The 17,921-nt window shown below is 36.0% G+C and overlaps 1 protein-coding gene across 8 annotated transcripts in view; it reads left to right on the top strand.

Annotated features, from left to right (window-relative positions):
• EXOC6 (exocyst complex component 6) overlaps positions 1-17,921 on the top strand; it is a 364,257-nt gene that overhangs the window by 319,994 nt on the left and 26,342 nt on the right. For all 8 annotated transcript variants that reach the window (XM_059169437.1, XM_059169440.1, XM_059169439.1 and 5 more), the window contains one exon: positions 3,888-3,961. In XM_059169437.1, the coding sequence (XP_059025420.1) occupies positions 3,888-3,961 (74 nt within the window). The remainder of the gene's footprint in view (positions 1-3,887; positions 3,962-17,921) is intronic.

The following is a 17,921-nucleotide window of genomic DNA, read 5'->3' as shown; positions in this document are numbered from 1 at the left end:
GGATTGAATGCTAGGAGACCTGAATTAGCTATGTGATCCTGGGCAAGTCATTTTACTTTTACTTTTCCTAATTTGTAAAATGAAGGACTAAGGGATTTTCACGCCAAGCCTTCAGGGGTCTGGTGGAGGTTTTTTGTTTTTTTTGTTTTTTTTTTTTTTAAGATTTTATTTATTTATTTGACAGAGAGAAATCACAAGTAGATGGAGAGGCAGGCAGAGAGAGAGAAAAGGAAGTGGGGTCCCTGCCGAGCAGAGAGCCCGATTGAGGACTCGATCCCAGGACCCTGAGACCATGACCTGAGCCAAAGGCAGCGGCTTAACCCACTGAGCCACACAGGTGCCCCTGGTGGAGATTTTTCAAAGGGAGTGTCTCTTTCAGCTGCTAAGATTTTATGCTCCATTGTCTGCATGTCCTGTTACTAAAATAAATTGTGATGATCAAAGTAGGTGGTGTGTGAGAAACTGCTTTGTAAACTATAAAGTGGTATATAAATTTGTGGGACTATTATAATTTCGACACTAAACTCTGGCTTAATGCCAAGTAATGGAGCTTAAACTATAGTGCCTTAAACAGGAGCTATGAGAAAAGAAAACGACAGATTATTTTCAGTGCAGAAAAATTCTGGGAGATAAAGTAGATAATGATTCTAAATTGAACTTGTTTTTTATGCCTGATATATAAAGTAAGTCTCCCTGTGTTAGAGGAAGTATTTCTTTTCTTTTTTTTTTAAGATTTTATTTATGTATTTATTTATTTGACACACAGAGAGAGATCACAAGTAGGCAGAGAGGCAGGCAGAGAGAGAGAGGGAAGCAGGCTCCCCACTGAGCAGAGAGCCCGATGCGGGGCTCAGTCCCAGGACCCTGAGATCATGACCTGGGCTGAAGGCAGAGGCCCAACCCACTGAGCCACCCAGGCACCCTGGAAGTATTTATTTTCTGTGTATGTATATGTATATGTATATGTATATGTTGAGGTGGTAGAAGCTGAGCCAACATTTACAGTCTTGATTAGAGACCACTAGGGATTCATAGTTAACTGTTGCTTGGGAACAGTAGCCTGAGACTGGGGCCAAGAAAGCCAGCATGCTAAGTAATGTTAAGAAAACTACTTTTTAAATTAAAAAATACCTTTACTTTTAATAGGTAATTGTAGTTTTGCTTATTATTTTTTAATTAAGACCTGTTGGTACTAGAGAAAGACAACTCAGTTATTTGGGACATGGTTAGGGGGTCACTCTAACCCTAACCATGGGACATGATGGGGTCACCACAGTATGAAAGAATGCCACTTTTCATTGTATGAAAAGATAATGATGTGAGTGAATTATACTAACTAATGAAAAGCAGGCTAGATTTGCTCAATAAACTTAGTTTTCTGGAAAAGAGGGCCTGAGAAAAGTGCATGTGGTCATGTATCTCATGACCATAACTATGTACGTAGTACATAGCAGAGAATGAAGAAGTAAAGGGGAAGAAATGGTGTACCTCTGACTAATAGAAAGGTTATTCCAACTTGAAAAGCACATATACTCAAAAGCATATATAGAATCCATTCATCTTATTTGTGGAAGAGTCCCTTGCTAAGGCTGTATTTGCTCTTATTTTAGACACAATTCTAATAGTCAATTAGCTGACTGACCAGCTCAGGACTATTAAAGGCAGGGGCACCTGGGAGGCCCAGTTGTTAAGAGTCTACCTTCAGCTTGCAGCATGATGTTGGGTCCTGGGATTGAGCCTCGCATTGGGTTCCCTGCTCAGCAGGAAGCCTGCTTCTCCCCTGGCTTGTATTCCCTCTCTCACTGTGTCTCTCTCTGTCAAATAAATAAGTAAATAATTTTTAAAAAGACTATTAAAAAAAACTATTAAAGGCAGCATATTAAAAAGATGAATGAGAACAGAGAGTAAGAATTTATGTTAAAACTGCAAGAGAGAAAAAAATTATAAGAGCTAGACATAAGAACTCAAACAGCATAGCATTCTTTTTTTTTTTTTTAAGATTTTATTTATTATTTGTTTGACAGACAGAGAGGCAGGCAGAGAGAGGGGCCCTAAGCAGGCTCCCTGCTGAGCAGAGAGCCCGATGCGGGACTCGATCCCAGGACCCTGAGATCATGACCTGAGCTGAAGGCAGTGGCTTAATCCACTGAGCCACCCAGGCGCCCCAGCATAGAATTCTATTTAAAGGGGGACGTTAATAACATGGCAGTCCTCAGAATTTATTGTATGGAATTAAAAGCATTCTTAACAGTAATCCAGAGAATTAAGAAACATTTAAATAATATTTAGAATACTCAAAAAAAGTTTTTTAAAAAGGAAGTATTATGTCACAGTTTAAAATTCCATAAAAAATGCTTAAGTTTAAAAAATTAACATTATATTAAAACAAGAAAAACTTTGGGTGCCTAGTTGGCTCAGTGGGTTAAGCCTCTGCCTTCAGCTCAGGTCATGATCGATCTCAGGGTCCTGGGGATGGAGTCCCGCATCAGGCTCTCTGCTCAGCAGGGAGCCTGCTTCCTCCTCTCTCTCTCTCTCTCTCTGTGCCTACTTGTGATCTCTCTCTGTCAAATAAATAAATAAAACTTTAAAACAATAACAAAAACTTTTGACATCTTCATTTCCTAAAAATACCAGCTAAATTAAGCTATGCTAGACTTTCATATATTTAAAATTAAATATATTATTCTGAGCCTTTCTAGTCAATATTTCACACATAATGCACTAAACTAAGAGTTATTTTTGTTATTCTGAGAGCTGTATATATAGGGTGCAAATTTAAATGGCTTTTAAAATACTGGCTTAGATAAATTTATAAATGGAAAATCTGTAATGTTTTGAGGGAGAACATAGAATGCTCTATACCTCGTATAGAGGTGTTCTCATATAGAGTGATAGGTCCTTTTTACGACTCAAAAGTCTTTTGTCTTCAAAATAATTCCTATTGGAATCATCCCTCAACTTAACTAAACAAGCTATGTTACTAGTATTATAAATTTTTAAGTACAAGAAAATCATAGGAAAAAGTCTTTCGAGGGGCACCTGGTGTGGCACAGTTGGTTAAGCCTCTGACTCTTCCTTTCCACTCAGGTTGTGAGCTCCTGGTTGTGAGATCCATCCCCGAGTCCAGCTTTGTGCTTAGCATGGAGTCTGCTTAGAGTTTCTCTCTCCCTCTTCCTCTGCCCCTTCCCCTCTCTCTAAAATAAATAATCTTTTAAAAAAGTAAAGAAAAGAAAAAAATCTTTTGAAATATTTTTCAACCTTGTCTTAAATATTTCTTTAGTTTTTAAAGAGGTGAGATTCCTTTATGGGGAAAAAAAATTACTAGAAGACATGAACAGACATTCCTGCACCATCCTCACATTGCTACTTAGAACACTTTACCCGTTGTCTGCATGTAAAACTGACTTTTTATGTGTCTGGCCATTATTGCTTTTAGCTAGAGGTAGGATTTTTATAAGCATGTTCTGTAACAAAGGAGAAATTTTGAAATATGTTGACAGCCATGGAATTGGTATAGTTTCAAAATGCTTCTATAATCATTCACCTAAGGCTAAATAGAGTCAGAAAACTTTTCTTGATTGAAGTATATTACTACTCTTGAACTTTATGTGGGATAACCATTCTAAATTTATTGTAATTAAGGATTACAGTGATTAAATGGTAGATTAGAAGTTTAAAATTATTAAAATACTTGTGGTAATGGGTGTGGAGAACATTCTCAGTAGTGAAAATTGAAGGTCATAAATAGTCTTCATTTGAAATGGTTACATGTAAATATTACAATACATTTGTAATGAGTAGAAATTAATTTAGTGGTTAAATCCTTGTATATTTTGCAATCTTGTTTTTATTCTTGTGGTGTTGTTTTTTTTTTTTTTTTTAAATAGTGTTTGCCAGCTCTGAGCCTGTGCCAGGATTCCAAGGGGATACCCTGCAGCTAGCATTCATTGACCTCAGACAAGTAAGATATAATAATGTAGATCTCATTTTTTTTTGCTTTCTACCGTTGCCTTTTTTTTTTTTTTTTAATGCTATGGGAATGCTTGTTCACCTTGAAACAATCTTTCTTTGTGGAAGTGCTTCTTTTATAACTATATGTTTGGCCCTTCTCTCTGAACTGGTATATCTATTTGGTGTTTCAATGTCATGGAACAGTTTTATTGGTGAATATTTAACTTATTCATTACCTGCTAAGCTCATGCCTAAATAACTTCATACTTTGGTTTAATGACACTTGAAGTTTGAGTTATTTCTTAATGATTTCATGGTCCTATTATGAAAATTGGTGGTATAAATAGTTTCAGGACTCAAGTTAAATGTAAATTATTACAACCTAGAAAGTAGCCTCTTGCTTAAAACTGTGGTAAAGAATGCTTTTTTTCAGTAAATTTTCTGGGGGCTCTTTGGTGGCTCAGTTGGGTGGAGGTCTGCCTTCAGATCAGGTCATGATCCCAGGGTCCTGGGATTGAGCCCCACATTGGGCTCCTTGCTCAGAAGGGATCTTGCTTCTCCCTCTCCCTCTGTCTGCCATTCTCCCTGCTTGTGTGCTTGTGTACTCTCTCTATGTAAAATAAATACATAAAATCTTTAAAAATTTTCTGAATGCTTCCACAAAAAAGGACAAAATTACTTTTTAAAAAATAATAATTATTTTTTAAAGATTTTATTTATTTATTTGACAGAGAGAGACCGTGAGAGAGGGAACAGAAGTAGGGGGAGTGGGAGAGGGAGAAGCATGCTCTCCGATGAGCTTAGGGAGCTCGATGGCAGGGCTCCATCTCAGGATCCTGGGATCATGACCTGAGCCAAAGACAGATGCTAAACCGACTGAGCCACCCAAGTGCCCCCAAAACTACTTTTAGAAAGGTAATTATAAATTTACATAATTCTTTTCTGGTCATGTAACTCTAAGTAGAGTAACAAATAGGATAATTTTAAAATCTTTTTTTATCATTTTACTAGTCTTTGAAAAACTTCCTACCCTTTTTCCATCTCCCCCATGTTTTTTTCTTATTCGTATTCTGCCCCTTTCATCCTCCTCCTTTTTCTCTCTTAATTCTAGGATTAAGGAGCTTAATAGAGCTGGGAGGTACAAGGGTATGGAGGAGGGGAAGATCCAAGGTAGAGGGCTCAGGGATTTAGACTTGACAACAAGGTGGCTACTGCCCTTGGCAAGAAGAACCAAATGGAAATGGAATTAGAACAAAGCCAATGTGGGAGTACCTGGCTGATTCATTCTGTGGAACATTTGACTCTTGATTTCCAGGTTGTGAGTTCAAGCCCCACGTTGGGTGTGTAGAGATTATTAAAAATAAAAGCTTAAAACAACAACAGCAACAGCAAAGCTATTGTGATATCAGTCTATTAATGGTCCCATCCCCTTTGGGGATAGAGATGACTAAGATTGGGCTTCACCATTGATGTAAATAAATAGACCACCACAGTGATGTTTGTGGCAGGCCCGGTTTGAGTAATGAAGGAGTTCTGATTTTAGTAAGTGTTTGAGAATACAGCTGTTTTTGCTTTAATTCCAAACCAGTGTTCTATAAATATGTATGAACTACTATGTACTGATTATTTAGAGAGGGCTGATATAGTTGAAATAGACACAAAAGTAATGTAAAAGAGAATTTTGTTCTTGGGGAGCTTAAAACTCTTCTAAAGATACAAAACTCCCATGAACTCTGCAGGAATACTTACAGGACAGTGAGTCATGTGGATATAAATGGTATATCTTCAAGTCAGGTTTAGAAGGAAACAAAAAAGTAGTCCTACTTCCCAGTTTTTTATTTGTAAAGCACTGAACATATAAGATATATTAATATTTATTTCTGTTTGAAATCAGTGCTCATGTATTATGCCAAACCAGAAACAATGTTATGGATGACCTAGATCTGAGAATGATTACCATTACTAAGTTGGAGAAGATAGTAAAAATTTAGAAGGTGGACTCTGAACTTTTATTCCAGTTTACCCAAAGATATTCTTTCTATAGAAGGTAGATCTATTTGCTTTAGGATTTCTCTCTGTTGCAATCTTACTGCCCTGAAAAACGATTATCTAATACAGCAAATGGAGTTCTTTAGCAGACTGGAAATAAGCTTAGTTGTATGTTCATTTCTCTGTTGGGTTATAGCCACTGACTGGGGTAGGTTTCCCTGTTATAAGAGCATGAGTACGTTCTCTAAACCAAAGTGTATGTAATTTGAGGGTATCTCCTATTATACATAATAGGATATTAGGATAATTTCTAAGTCTTTTTTTATCATTTTACTAGTCTTTGAAAAACTTCCTACCCTTTTTCCATCTCCCCCATATTTTTTCTTATTCCTTTTCTTTTCGTATTCTGTTCATTTTCTTATTCGTATTCTATTATATATAAATAATCTCTTCACAGAAAACTTGAAATTTATTATGTTTTATATAAATTGTGTGAATTTATATGGTTTTAAATAGTTTGTGATCACATTGTAGGATTGTGAATAGAACCACATTTGAAACTGTGGGTAAAGATTCTGTTCTTTGATTTGTTTGTTTAAATAGATGGTTGGCTCAATGCAGATTAAAACTGATTGCAAGTACTTTCTTCCTTCAAAGACAATCATCATTTGACACCAAAAAATGCCTCTTTACAAGCATATGTAAAGCATTTCCTCACTAGGAACTGTTATTAAGGCACACCAACAAATATTAGTAAATATCTCAAGTCTTTTTGGTTGAATTTACTTTTCAGTATGTGCTCTTACAGGCATTAAGTTTTGGTTGGCTTTTCCTCTTCAGTATGTGCTCTTACAGGCATTAAGTCTTGGTTGGCTTTTCCTCATTGGCATAATTTTTTAAAGAAACTTTTAAGTGAATACAAAAAAATCTGTTAGAAACATTTAGAATTCTGAAATCTATTCTGACACATGTAAAACTCTTAAAGATTTATGTAGAAATACCTATTTAATAAAAAACACAGTTTTAAAGTTTGATATTTAGTATTCAGTACAAGTTACTAATGGATAAATTTTAATGGGCTAATTTTTAATATATTAATTATTCTAGTTTGAAAGAGAGGCTTAAAATAATTTTTCCTAAATATTGTTAAAATTTAATCAGACTCTATTTTTGTACACTTGGCATTCTGAAACAAGAAGATGCAACTAATTCTTGTTTTTAGCTGCTGGACCACTGAGATATATTTTATTTTTATGATTTTAGAGGCTTGGATTTAATAACTTGACAAAGATAATTATTTTCACATACATTTGTTTCTCAAATTAGTTTATAAACAGTTAAGTGGTTAAATGCCAAGTATGGGAATTGACTGAAAATAAAATTAGTCTTTAAAGTCTCATATGTGGTGATAGAAGTTTTTTGTATCAGATGTCAGTGTTATTTAAAGATGCCTTTCAAGTTTCAGTAGTGTTTTAATGTTCCTGACTTCATAAAGACCTTTCATAGACTATTATTTTAATATTTTTATATCAAGTACTGTATCACCAAACATAAAGAGAGTGCTAACACTTTTTTATTTACATTTCAGTTGGGTTTCTGCACTTTTCCCTCTTTTTTTTCTAGTCTGTGATCCATTTCTGTCTTAATAGGGTGGCTGACAGTTCTTTTCAAGTATACTTAGAAAGGCAAAAGAGCCCTTTTCATAGTACTTATAAGGGGTCATGCTTCTGTTTTTTAGTTTGAATTTGATACTGCTTCATGAATTGCTGGGTATGAAAGATTAGGAAGTAGGTCCAGTGGTCAAATTTTACCTGCCCACCCGGACTTTGCCCTGAGGTCAAACTCCTGATATTTGCTGTTCTGAATAGAGGAGTTGATGACAAGTATGAGCTGATACAAGAGGAAAGTTAGAACCATATCAAAGCTGAAGGCAAGAGAATTGGGATTCAATGAGAGACTGTAGCTAAAAGATGGATCATCAGAATTGCCCTCTTTTAAAGAAAAGGAAATAGCTGACCTGTTAGTGAAAAAGACTTTATCATCCTGCCAATCACATGCTTGCTAATGGAAGCCAGTTATCTCAACAACATTGTAAGGTCTACTACCCCATAGACAATGCAGAGGACTAGTGGTGCTGGTACTGCCTCATATGAATATACTGTCTCAATTTTAAGTGTGCTGTTTTAATATGATTTGTATGTGTAAGCTTTTTTTATAAGTATACCCTATCACCCTCTTACCCCTAGTTCTGAAATTAATTCCCTGAAAGAAGGACCGTGTTATACTTATATGTGTCTATTTTCTTTTACAAAGACTATTTTGTTAAATGTAATCTTTCAAATGGATTTCAGATGAATATGTAAAATTCTTTTGACAAGTTATGAAAATCATAAATATATCAAACTATTTTTATTTTAATACTCTTTATACAGTATACAGAATTGAGTGATAATTTTTTATAACTCATTTTTTTAAAGTAAGCTTACACCCAACATGGGGCTTGAACTCATGACCCCAAGATCAAGCATCACATGCCAGCCTGGTGCCCCTATAACTCATTCTTTTTTCTTTTTTCTTTTTTTTTTTTTTTTTTAAGATTTTGCTTATTTATTAGAACACAGGTCGGGGGAGGGAGAGGGAGAAGCAGGCTCCCCACTGAGCAGGGAGCCTGATATGGGGCTTAATCCCAGGACCCCTGGATCATGACCTGAGCTGAAGACAGATGCTTAACCACCTGAGCCACCCAGGCACCCATATAACTCATTCTTAATACACAGAAATATTTCACTAAATAGCACTAGAAAATGAGATATCCCATATAACCAAATTTTAGTTTTTGTATAACTGAAGATTAGTTTTAATCACCAAAATTTTTAAGATAAAGCCAATTTTATGGGAAACCTTAAAAAATATATCTTACCTTTATAGCTTCTTACTGAACATAATTCTCACAGTAGGTTGAACATCCTTAGCTTACTAATCCTAATACTAAAGCCTCTTTACCTCATTCTGTTTCACTTTGTGATAAGTTAGACTGGTAAGATGTATTGTTGCTACATTTGACAGTACCTTGATAATCTTTTGGCAATATCAAGAAGTTTAGGTAGATTGGATCATAATGCAGTTAGATGGATTTGAGGCTATAAAACAGTCTCTTGGGGCACCTGACTGGCTGAGTTGGTAGAGCATGTAAGTCTTGATATCAGAGTCATGAGTTCAAGCCCCACATTGGGCAAGGAGTACCAGTAAGTACCTCAAAAGAGATCCTACCCCTTACTGTTCTTTCAGCCATTACCCTTCTCCCTCTCAAAAGATAACCACTGTCACAACCTCTAATACCACAGATAAATTCAGCCAGATTTTAAACTTTGTATACATGAAATCATGTGGTATTAATTTTTTTTAAAGATTTTACTTATTTATTTGACAGAGCGGAACAGCGAGAGAGGGAACACAAGAAGGGGGAGTGGGAGAGGCAGAAGCAGGGCTCCTGCTGATCAGGGAGCCCGATGGGGGGCTCGATCCCAGGATGCTGGGATCATGACTTGAGCCCAAGGCAGATGCTTACTGACTGAGCCATTCAGGCACCCCATGTCGTATGAATTTTTATGAAGAAGGTTCTACCTTCTTTAGCTCAATATGTTTGTGAAATTTATCCATGTTGTTACACATAGTTGTGGTTCCTTCATTCCCTTTGCTGTATAGTCTGCATTATACAAATATACCATATTTTATACATTCTATTGATAAGACATATGAGTTTATTCCAATTTTACTGTTACAAATTGTGCTAACACGAACATTTGTTTGCATGTCTTTTGGTGAACATATGCACACACTTCTATTTAGGTGTCTACCTAGGAGTGGAATTGCTAAGTCAGGGGGTATGCACATGATCAGTTATAATAGATACTATGAAGCAGTTTTCCACAAGGAGAGTACAAGTTTATACTTCAGCCAGCCATGTAGAATTCTTGTTGCTCTACATCCTTGTCATCTCATGGTATTATCTGTCTCTTCCTTTTTAGCCCTTCCAGTGGGTATACAATAGTTTTATATTGTGGTTTTAATCTGCACTTTTTTATTTGACTTATAAATTGAATCCCTGGGGCACCTGGGTGGCTCAGTGGGTTAGGCCTTTGCCTTCAGCTCGGGTCATGGTCCTAGGGTCCTCGCATCGGGCTCTTTACTCGGTGGGGAGGCTGCTTCCCCCTTTCTCTCTATGCCTGCCTCTCTACCTAACTGTGATCTCTGTCTGTCAAATAAATAAATAAAATTTTTAAAAAATTGAATCCCATTTCATATGTTATTGTCCATTTGAATATCCTCTTTTGTGAATAAACTGTGCAGGGTTTTTGTGGGGTTTTGTTGTTGTTGTTGTTGTTTTTTTACCATTTTTTCTATTGCCTACTTCTTACTGATTTATAGAGGTTCTTTGTATGTTCTGAATGTGAATCCTTTGTCAAATATATGTATTGCAAATATCTTCTCCTGCTCTGTGGCTTGTCTGTTTACTCTTAGTTGTGTCATTTGATGAACAGAAGCTCATGCTTCTAATAAATCCGCCTTATCCCTTTATGGTTAGTTCTTGTTAATGTCCTGTTTAAGAAGTCTTTGCCTGTTCCTGAAATTATAAAGATATTTTTCTATGTTTTCTTCTAAAAGTTTTATTTTTTTAACATTCATATTTAGGTTTAGAGTCCATCTGGAATTGGTTTTTGTGCATGGTGTGGAGTGAAGGTTCAAGATTCATTTTGTTCCATATGGTTTTCTAATTGACCCAGCACCAATTTTTGAAATTGCATTTTGATTTAAAAGTAATGTAATTGTAAAATACAGTACTGTGAGACATAAATGATACGTGCTTCTAATATACAAGTAAAGTGGTTTCTGTTGCCTTCCAGTTAGCTGTATGCTTATATTTCATGGTTCATAACATTCCTCATTAGCAAATTAGTTGTAGATTTGAGGTTTAGTTTTAACCACATCAAAGGTATTTTTAAAAACAAAACAATTCTAGAATAAGTATTCATAACAATATGGGCAATATAAGAGAAAAAAGCTGAATTATGAGCCCATGAGGACAAGAATCATGCCCTTTTTGTTTACTCCTGTACTGTGGTATTTGCCATAGCTTTCTGCTATTCTTAGTATACAGTGAACAATTAAGAAGTGTTGAATAAGTGAATACAAATTTTTTTAGCTATACTCAAAGGCATTTTTTTGGAGTACAGAAACACCTTTCTTCTCTTTTTTTTTTTTTTAAAGATTTTATTTATTTATTTGACAGAGAGAAATCACAAGTAATACGGAGAGGCAGGCAGAGAGAGAGGAAGGGAAGCAGGCTCCCTGCTGAGCAGAGAACCCGATACGGGACTCCATCCCAGGACCCTGAGATCATGACCTGAGCCGAAGGCAGCGGCTTAACCCACTGAGCCACCCAAGCACCCCAGAAACACCTTTCTTAGGAATTGAGATATTCTATGTAAATTCACATTCTATATAAACAATACATTTAAAAGCAATATATTTTATTTTTCTATTTCAATTTTTTGATGAGTCTTTATAAAAATATATGACACATCTGTGCTTTCTCAAGTGAAAATATAACAAACATTTCTTTTTTTTTTTTTTAAGATTTTATTTATTTATTTGACAGATAGAGATCACAAGTAGTCAGAGAGGCAGGTAGAGAGAGAGGAGGGGAAGAAGCAGGCTCCCTGCTGAGCAGAGAACCCGATGCGGGGCTTGATCCCAGGAGCCTGAGATCGTGACCTGAGCTGAAGGCAGAGGCTTTAACCCATTGAGCCACCCAGGCACCCCTATAACAAACATTTCTTGATTTATCTCAGCCATCATTAGGAATACTCAAAGAGTAATATAGGTTATTTCTAAGAAATATTGTTATTGCTCCAAAACCAACTGTTTATTCTTTTATGGGTAAAGAAATATTCTGGACAGGATAATTGCAGGAATTTAGACAAAGGCAATATACACTTAATTAAGTGATTGGCAATGACCAAATATAAAACAGATATAAATATTGTTTGGAACAGTGAGTCATAAAGAAAGTAGATTATAGTCAAATAAATTGAGGAAATCCTACTTATTTTGTCCCTCTCCTATAAGTTCAAAACTTCATTAGCACATTAAAGGCTTTGAGAAGTCTTAGAGTAAAGGTGTATTCCCTTCCTCCCCCAAACCTGTTTGAATACTGAAGAATTTTCAGAAATGAAAATCCCTTACTGTCTTGCAAAACAATATTCTACCGGCCACAGTTTAACACTAAATTACCTGGACCACTGTTGCATTACTTTAATTTATAGATTCCTAGAACTATCTGGTTAAAACAGGGCTGTGGTAAAAAATAGAGAAGTCTTTCAGTAGATAGATGAAATTTACATATTAAAATGTAAATGATTCAAAAATGGAAAGTAGTAAGTTTTCAACAATAATTTGTTGAACTTAAAAAAAAAATTTGGAGGATTTTATGAAGGATGATAATTACCAGAGGATTAATGCTGCTTAGACGTAGCAAACCAGTCAGTCAGTCATAGAGAATAACTTGTTTTTAAGAAGCATGAAGCAGTAACACAAGATGGCTTGTGAAGAATGAAAAGATTTAAGTGGAAATTAAATACCAGCTCATATGGAGTTCAAATTCTAACAGTTGTCAGATTCCGTAATGAATCATCAAGACTGTTGTTACTGAGCCACAGTATACATACTTGGATGAAAATAAAAGATACATTTGCTGCTTTTTTTTTCCCTTTAATACACTATTAAGTGAGATGGGAAAAATTTGGAGAGATCTTTTGATAAAGTGATATTTTGATAAAATGATCAAACTCTATATTTTGTTGTAAAGAATGTCTCTTAGTAGTAAAAAGGAAATATAATTGAAGTGACTTTTTTTCAGGTTAATTGCACCTTTCCTTAAGATAGAAAATCTAGGGGCGCCTGGGTGGCTCAGTGGGTTAAAACCTCTGCCTTCAGCTCAGGTCCTGGGATTGAGCCCCACATCTGAGCTCTCTGCTCAGCAGGGAGCCTGCTTCCCTTCCTCTCTCTCTGCCTGCGTCTCTGCCTACTTGTGATCTCTGTCAAATAAATAAAATTAAAAAAAAAAATCTAACAATTGCCATAATAAGAACTTAAAGCCAAAATGCCACAAAGAAAATATTGTTACTATTTAGTGATACTAAAAATATGATGAAAAAAGTTCTAAGTCCTTTAGAACTTAAAGAAATCTTTTGCCCAGATGGTTTATTTTACACATTAACTTAGCTGTAAGCACCTATAGTTACGAAAAGAGAAATGGTAGGGGACAAAATCCACTTAGTTCAGCCGATCTTTTTTGTCTGACACGAAGCCCTCCCTGGCAGGCAAGGGAGGGGTTTTACGACTAAAAATATTCTTTACCTTCTATTGCTTCTTTGATCTGACATAATTTAAAGAATATGTTTTTGGGGATCCTGGGTAGCTCAGTTGGTTAAGCAGCTGACTCTTGATTTTAGCTCTAGTCATGATCTTAGGGTCCTGGGATCAAGCCCTGTGTCAGGCTCCACGTTCAGCAGGAAGTCAGCTTTAGGATTCTTCTTCTCCCTCTGTCCCTGCCCCTGCTTTTGCATGCTCTCTCTAAAATGAATAAATAAATCATTTTAAATGATGCTTTCTTTCTAAAAAAAAAAAAAAAATAATAATAATAAAGAATACATTTTTAGAAGTCCTTTTGTAACCCTATACACGCATCTTTTTATTAATGGTACCCACAGAGGTTTCTCTTCCTCCAGAAGAGTTGATGGACCATTCTGAATATTAAATCATTTCTTTTTAGTTTAGCTAGGTTTTGTTGTTGTTGTTGTTGTTGTTTTTAAGTAGGCTCCATGACCGTTGCGGAGCTCGAACTCATGACCCTGAGATCAAGAGTCACATGCTCTACTGACTAAGCCAGCCAGGCACCTGGCTGGTTCTTTTTCTTTTTCTTCTTTAACTTTGTCGATTCCTAGAACTTGACTTTTCTACCTATATCCTGATCCAGTATGATCTCATTTAGTTGGGGTAACAGTATAGTCTATGATGTTTTTTAAAGAGGCAACCATAAACATTCCCCTTCACAAGTCTGTTATCTTACTATATATGTCATCAACACATATGCCTTTTTTTGCCTTTTTGTTTGTGTGTGTGTGTGGTGAATTGCAAATCTAGGCTTCTCTATACAGAATGCTGTATGAGAAGACTAAGCAGCCATTGACCATGGCTATTCTTCATTTGACCTTTCTTATATTCTCTTACTTTGTAAAGAAATCTGTTAGGAATGACTTGTAGCTTTGTACTGATTTTCTTTTTATTCTCAGCCTTTAACTTCATTGGCAGGAATTGGTTAAATGTAGATTGCATTGCATACAGGTCCTTATATGCCTGTGGATCAGGGATTCTAATCTGGGGGCCATGGATTGATTTTAGGAGGTTCGTGCAAAATTTTGTTTGTGTATTTTACTGAGAAGAGGGTCCAGCGTTTTCAGATTTTCAAAGGCATTTATGTGACCTAACAACAGTTATTCAGTGACCACTGCTCTGGGGAAACTGAAAGTTGTCCAGATTAAGCCAGATCTCCATGAGCTGTTCTATTTTCAGATGTTTCTTCATTTATTGAACAAATATCTGAGCATCTGCTCTGGGGACTGTTTTAAATGCTGAAGATACAGTGGTGAACAAGATAGGCAAGATCCTTGCTCTCACAATCTCACTTTGCTGACACAAAATCCACAACAAGCAGTGATGATTTCTAGTTTTAGATAGGATTTCAAATAGATTTAGATATTGTGAGAAAAACAAAATAGGTTAATGTTATGATGACTGGGAGTAAGGTGGACCACTTTGTATTGGGTTGTCAGGGAAGACATTTAAGGAGGTGACATTTGAGTAGATATGTGAATGAAGTTGGGAGATATGGGGAAGTAGCATTCCTGGCAGCAGAAGGAAGAGCAAGTGCTGTCAAGAAAGAGAGGATAATACTACGGCTTTAAAGTAGTGAGCAAGGGAAAGAGAGGTTCAAATGAAATTGGGAAGATTATCAGAGCCAGATCCTGTAAGGCCTCGAGGGCCTTGTTAAGTAGTTCAGGTTGTTAAGTATGATGAGAAACATTCAAGGGTTTTAAGCAGGTTAGTATAATACTCTGATTTACATTTTTAAAATATTATTCTGGAGGCACCTGGGTGGCTCATTCGGTTGAGCTTCAACTCTTGGTTTCATCTCAGGTGATGATCTCATACGTTGTGAGATTGAGCCCACATTGAGCTCCATGATCAGCACAGAGTCAGCTGGAATTCCTTTGTCCTTACCCCACTTGCTCACTAGCTCTCTCAAAAAACAAAACAAACAAACAAAAAAAGATTATCCTGGCCGCTCTGAGGAAAACAGACTGAAAAGGACAAAATCAAAATCAGGATGAACAGATGATAATTTTGGTAATCTAGTCTACTGATGATTGATTGCAGTTAATTACTGATGATGTAGTTCACAGTATTTCACAGTGCCTTCTTCATGTGGACTCAGAAGTTGCTGTTTACAGTATTGGAAATAGCTGAATTTATCCAGAGTAACTAGTATTCTAATAAATGGAGTACTATGAGTTCTATAACTAAATACATTTTCTTCATTTTTGCAGCTAGAAAACTCAGTTGTGTAGCGTACTATCATGTGCATTTTGTGTCCTAACTTCATCATCTATCTTCACTTTCTCTTGGCCCCGAGTTTTCTCAGTTATTAAGTTGTGTGTATCTTGCAAGTATTCTTATAAGTTGCCGTTGGAAGAAGACAGTGTGAAATAAGTTAAACGTTTGTTAATGGAAATATAGTTCTGTAACAAGCACTATATATGTATGGATTTTTCATTTATTTCCTCTTTAACTCATTCATTTTATTCAAAAAATGTTTACTAAGTGCCTACTATAGCCAGCCCCTGAGGAAACAGAATTGAACAGTAGACAATAAAATAAGAACTAGACAATTTGAGGGATCAAAGACGATAAAGTTGAAGACTAGCAGATACAGAAATATACCTTGCCTAAAGGATAGAAATTAAGGAGTGTAAAAAGAAAGCCATGAAGTATCCAAATGGTATGTTGACGAGGACACTCTTTTGTAGGAAATAGAGTGGAGTCTTACTTCTCTTCATAACTCTTGCATGACTTTGGGAACTGTTTCACTATATATTTTCCTGAACTGTTTCACTGTATATTTTAATGGCTTAATGAAATTTGTGATGGAAAATATTGTACAGTATATTTATTTCTTTTTTTTAATTTTTTTTTGTTGTTTTTAAGATTTTATTTGAAAAGCAGATCACAAGTAGGCAGAGAGGCAGGCAGAGAGAGAGGAGGAAGCAGGCCCCCTGCCAAGCAGTGAACCCGATGCGGGGCTCGATTCCAGGATCCCGGGACCATGACCCAAGTCGAAGGCAGAGGCCTCAACCCACTGAGCCACCCAGGCGCCCCTGTACAGTTTATTTCTGAGAGATGTTTTTCATGGGGTGCTTAATCGTCATTGCTAAAATTGTTGAGTTATGTGAAGCTTGCATTGCACAGATGTCATTAATTGATTGATTAAGTCACCAGTTACCATCTCTTTATACTTAGCACACTTCATCAGGGCGATGGTGATGCTGGTATGGCAGATCTACATCATGGTGAGCTAAAAGGAGCATAGTTCTGTAACAGTATTGTTTGGTAAGGGAAATACTCTGAATACCCACATCTTTGTTCTCTTTATTCCCTTCACTTATTTACTTTCACCCTTTTACACATAGTCTGATCATCCCTCTCTACTATACACCCAAATTGGTTATAAAGTTTAGGAAAGAGGTGCAGATAATACTTCACCACAGAAAGACGAACCCTGATAAATATATACACTTGTGTTTGACTCAAAATGAACAACTTTGGAGTCTACCTAAAGGGACATGAACAAGACTTGTAAGTTACGAAGGAATTGTTTGGCCATAATTCCTTCTGTGGAGACTGGGCGTCTGCCAAGACTTTACTTTGAAATTTCTGTCTTCTGTTTCTAATCTTAAGGCATCATAACATACAATTCTTTTGCCACTAGTCTAGTTTGTTCTTTTATGATGAGGAAGGAGGCATTTTTAAATAACAATTATTTCCACTATAATTAAACAAATCTTCTTTTGTTTGCATTATATTTGTTACTCTATTGTATACACACTCTGCTTGCTTAAACTTGCCCCTGTGACTACTTCACAGGAACTTTCTTTAGAAGTTTTAAAGTCTTTGACTTCTTAAAGTATTAATGGGATTTGCCAAAGTTGTAGTATCCGAATGCTTAACTAGATATAGTAGCAGGACAACAAGCTTGTTCACACAACTCCTCCAGCAAGCCTTTTTTCCCTTAGACAATCCTAAATTCATTTGAAGTGCCAAAGAATTAAAGGAAAATGTATTTGGGTTTACTGCTGAATATAACAAGACCAGACATCTCACAAACTTTACCTTAAGGTCCAGATATTAGAAAAGTATGCTGCCCTTTGCAAGAGCTTAGATTATGAAGGATTAGTCTGATCCTAAATGACTTTTGCCTTTTTGTACTTTTTGTTCCAGTGTCATAATTCTGGAGGTTTACAGTTGATGTGCTTAACTACATATGTGACTTATGCTCATACTTCCAGTTATTGGTATAAAATTTTGAACTCACAGATTTTTGTGATTATTTTGAGAGTAAAGGTTAGAGCTGTTTTGTAGTTTGGAAACTTGCCTTCTGAAATGATTTTTTGAAAACCAGAAAAACAAAAAAGCAGACAAACACCGTAACAGTTAAAAAAATAATACATGCTCACTGCTTTTTTTATTTAAAATATTTACAGACTCACAGGAAGTTACAAATATAGTTCCGTGAGGTCCCATGTATACTTTACCCAGCTTCCCCCCCCAACAATGACTTTTATATAGCTATCTGCAGTTATCAA

Source organism: Mustela lutreola, chromosome 4, assembly GCF_030435805.1.
Source record: "Mustela lutreola isolate mMusLut2 chromosome 4, mMusLut2.pri, whole genome shotgun sequence".
NCBI lineage: Eukaryota > Metazoa > Chordata > Mammalia > Carnivora > Mustelidae > Mustela > Mustela lutreola.
The sequence above is the reverse complement of the archived record's forward strand: the minus strand, read 5'-3'. Positions and strand labels throughout refer to the sequence as shown.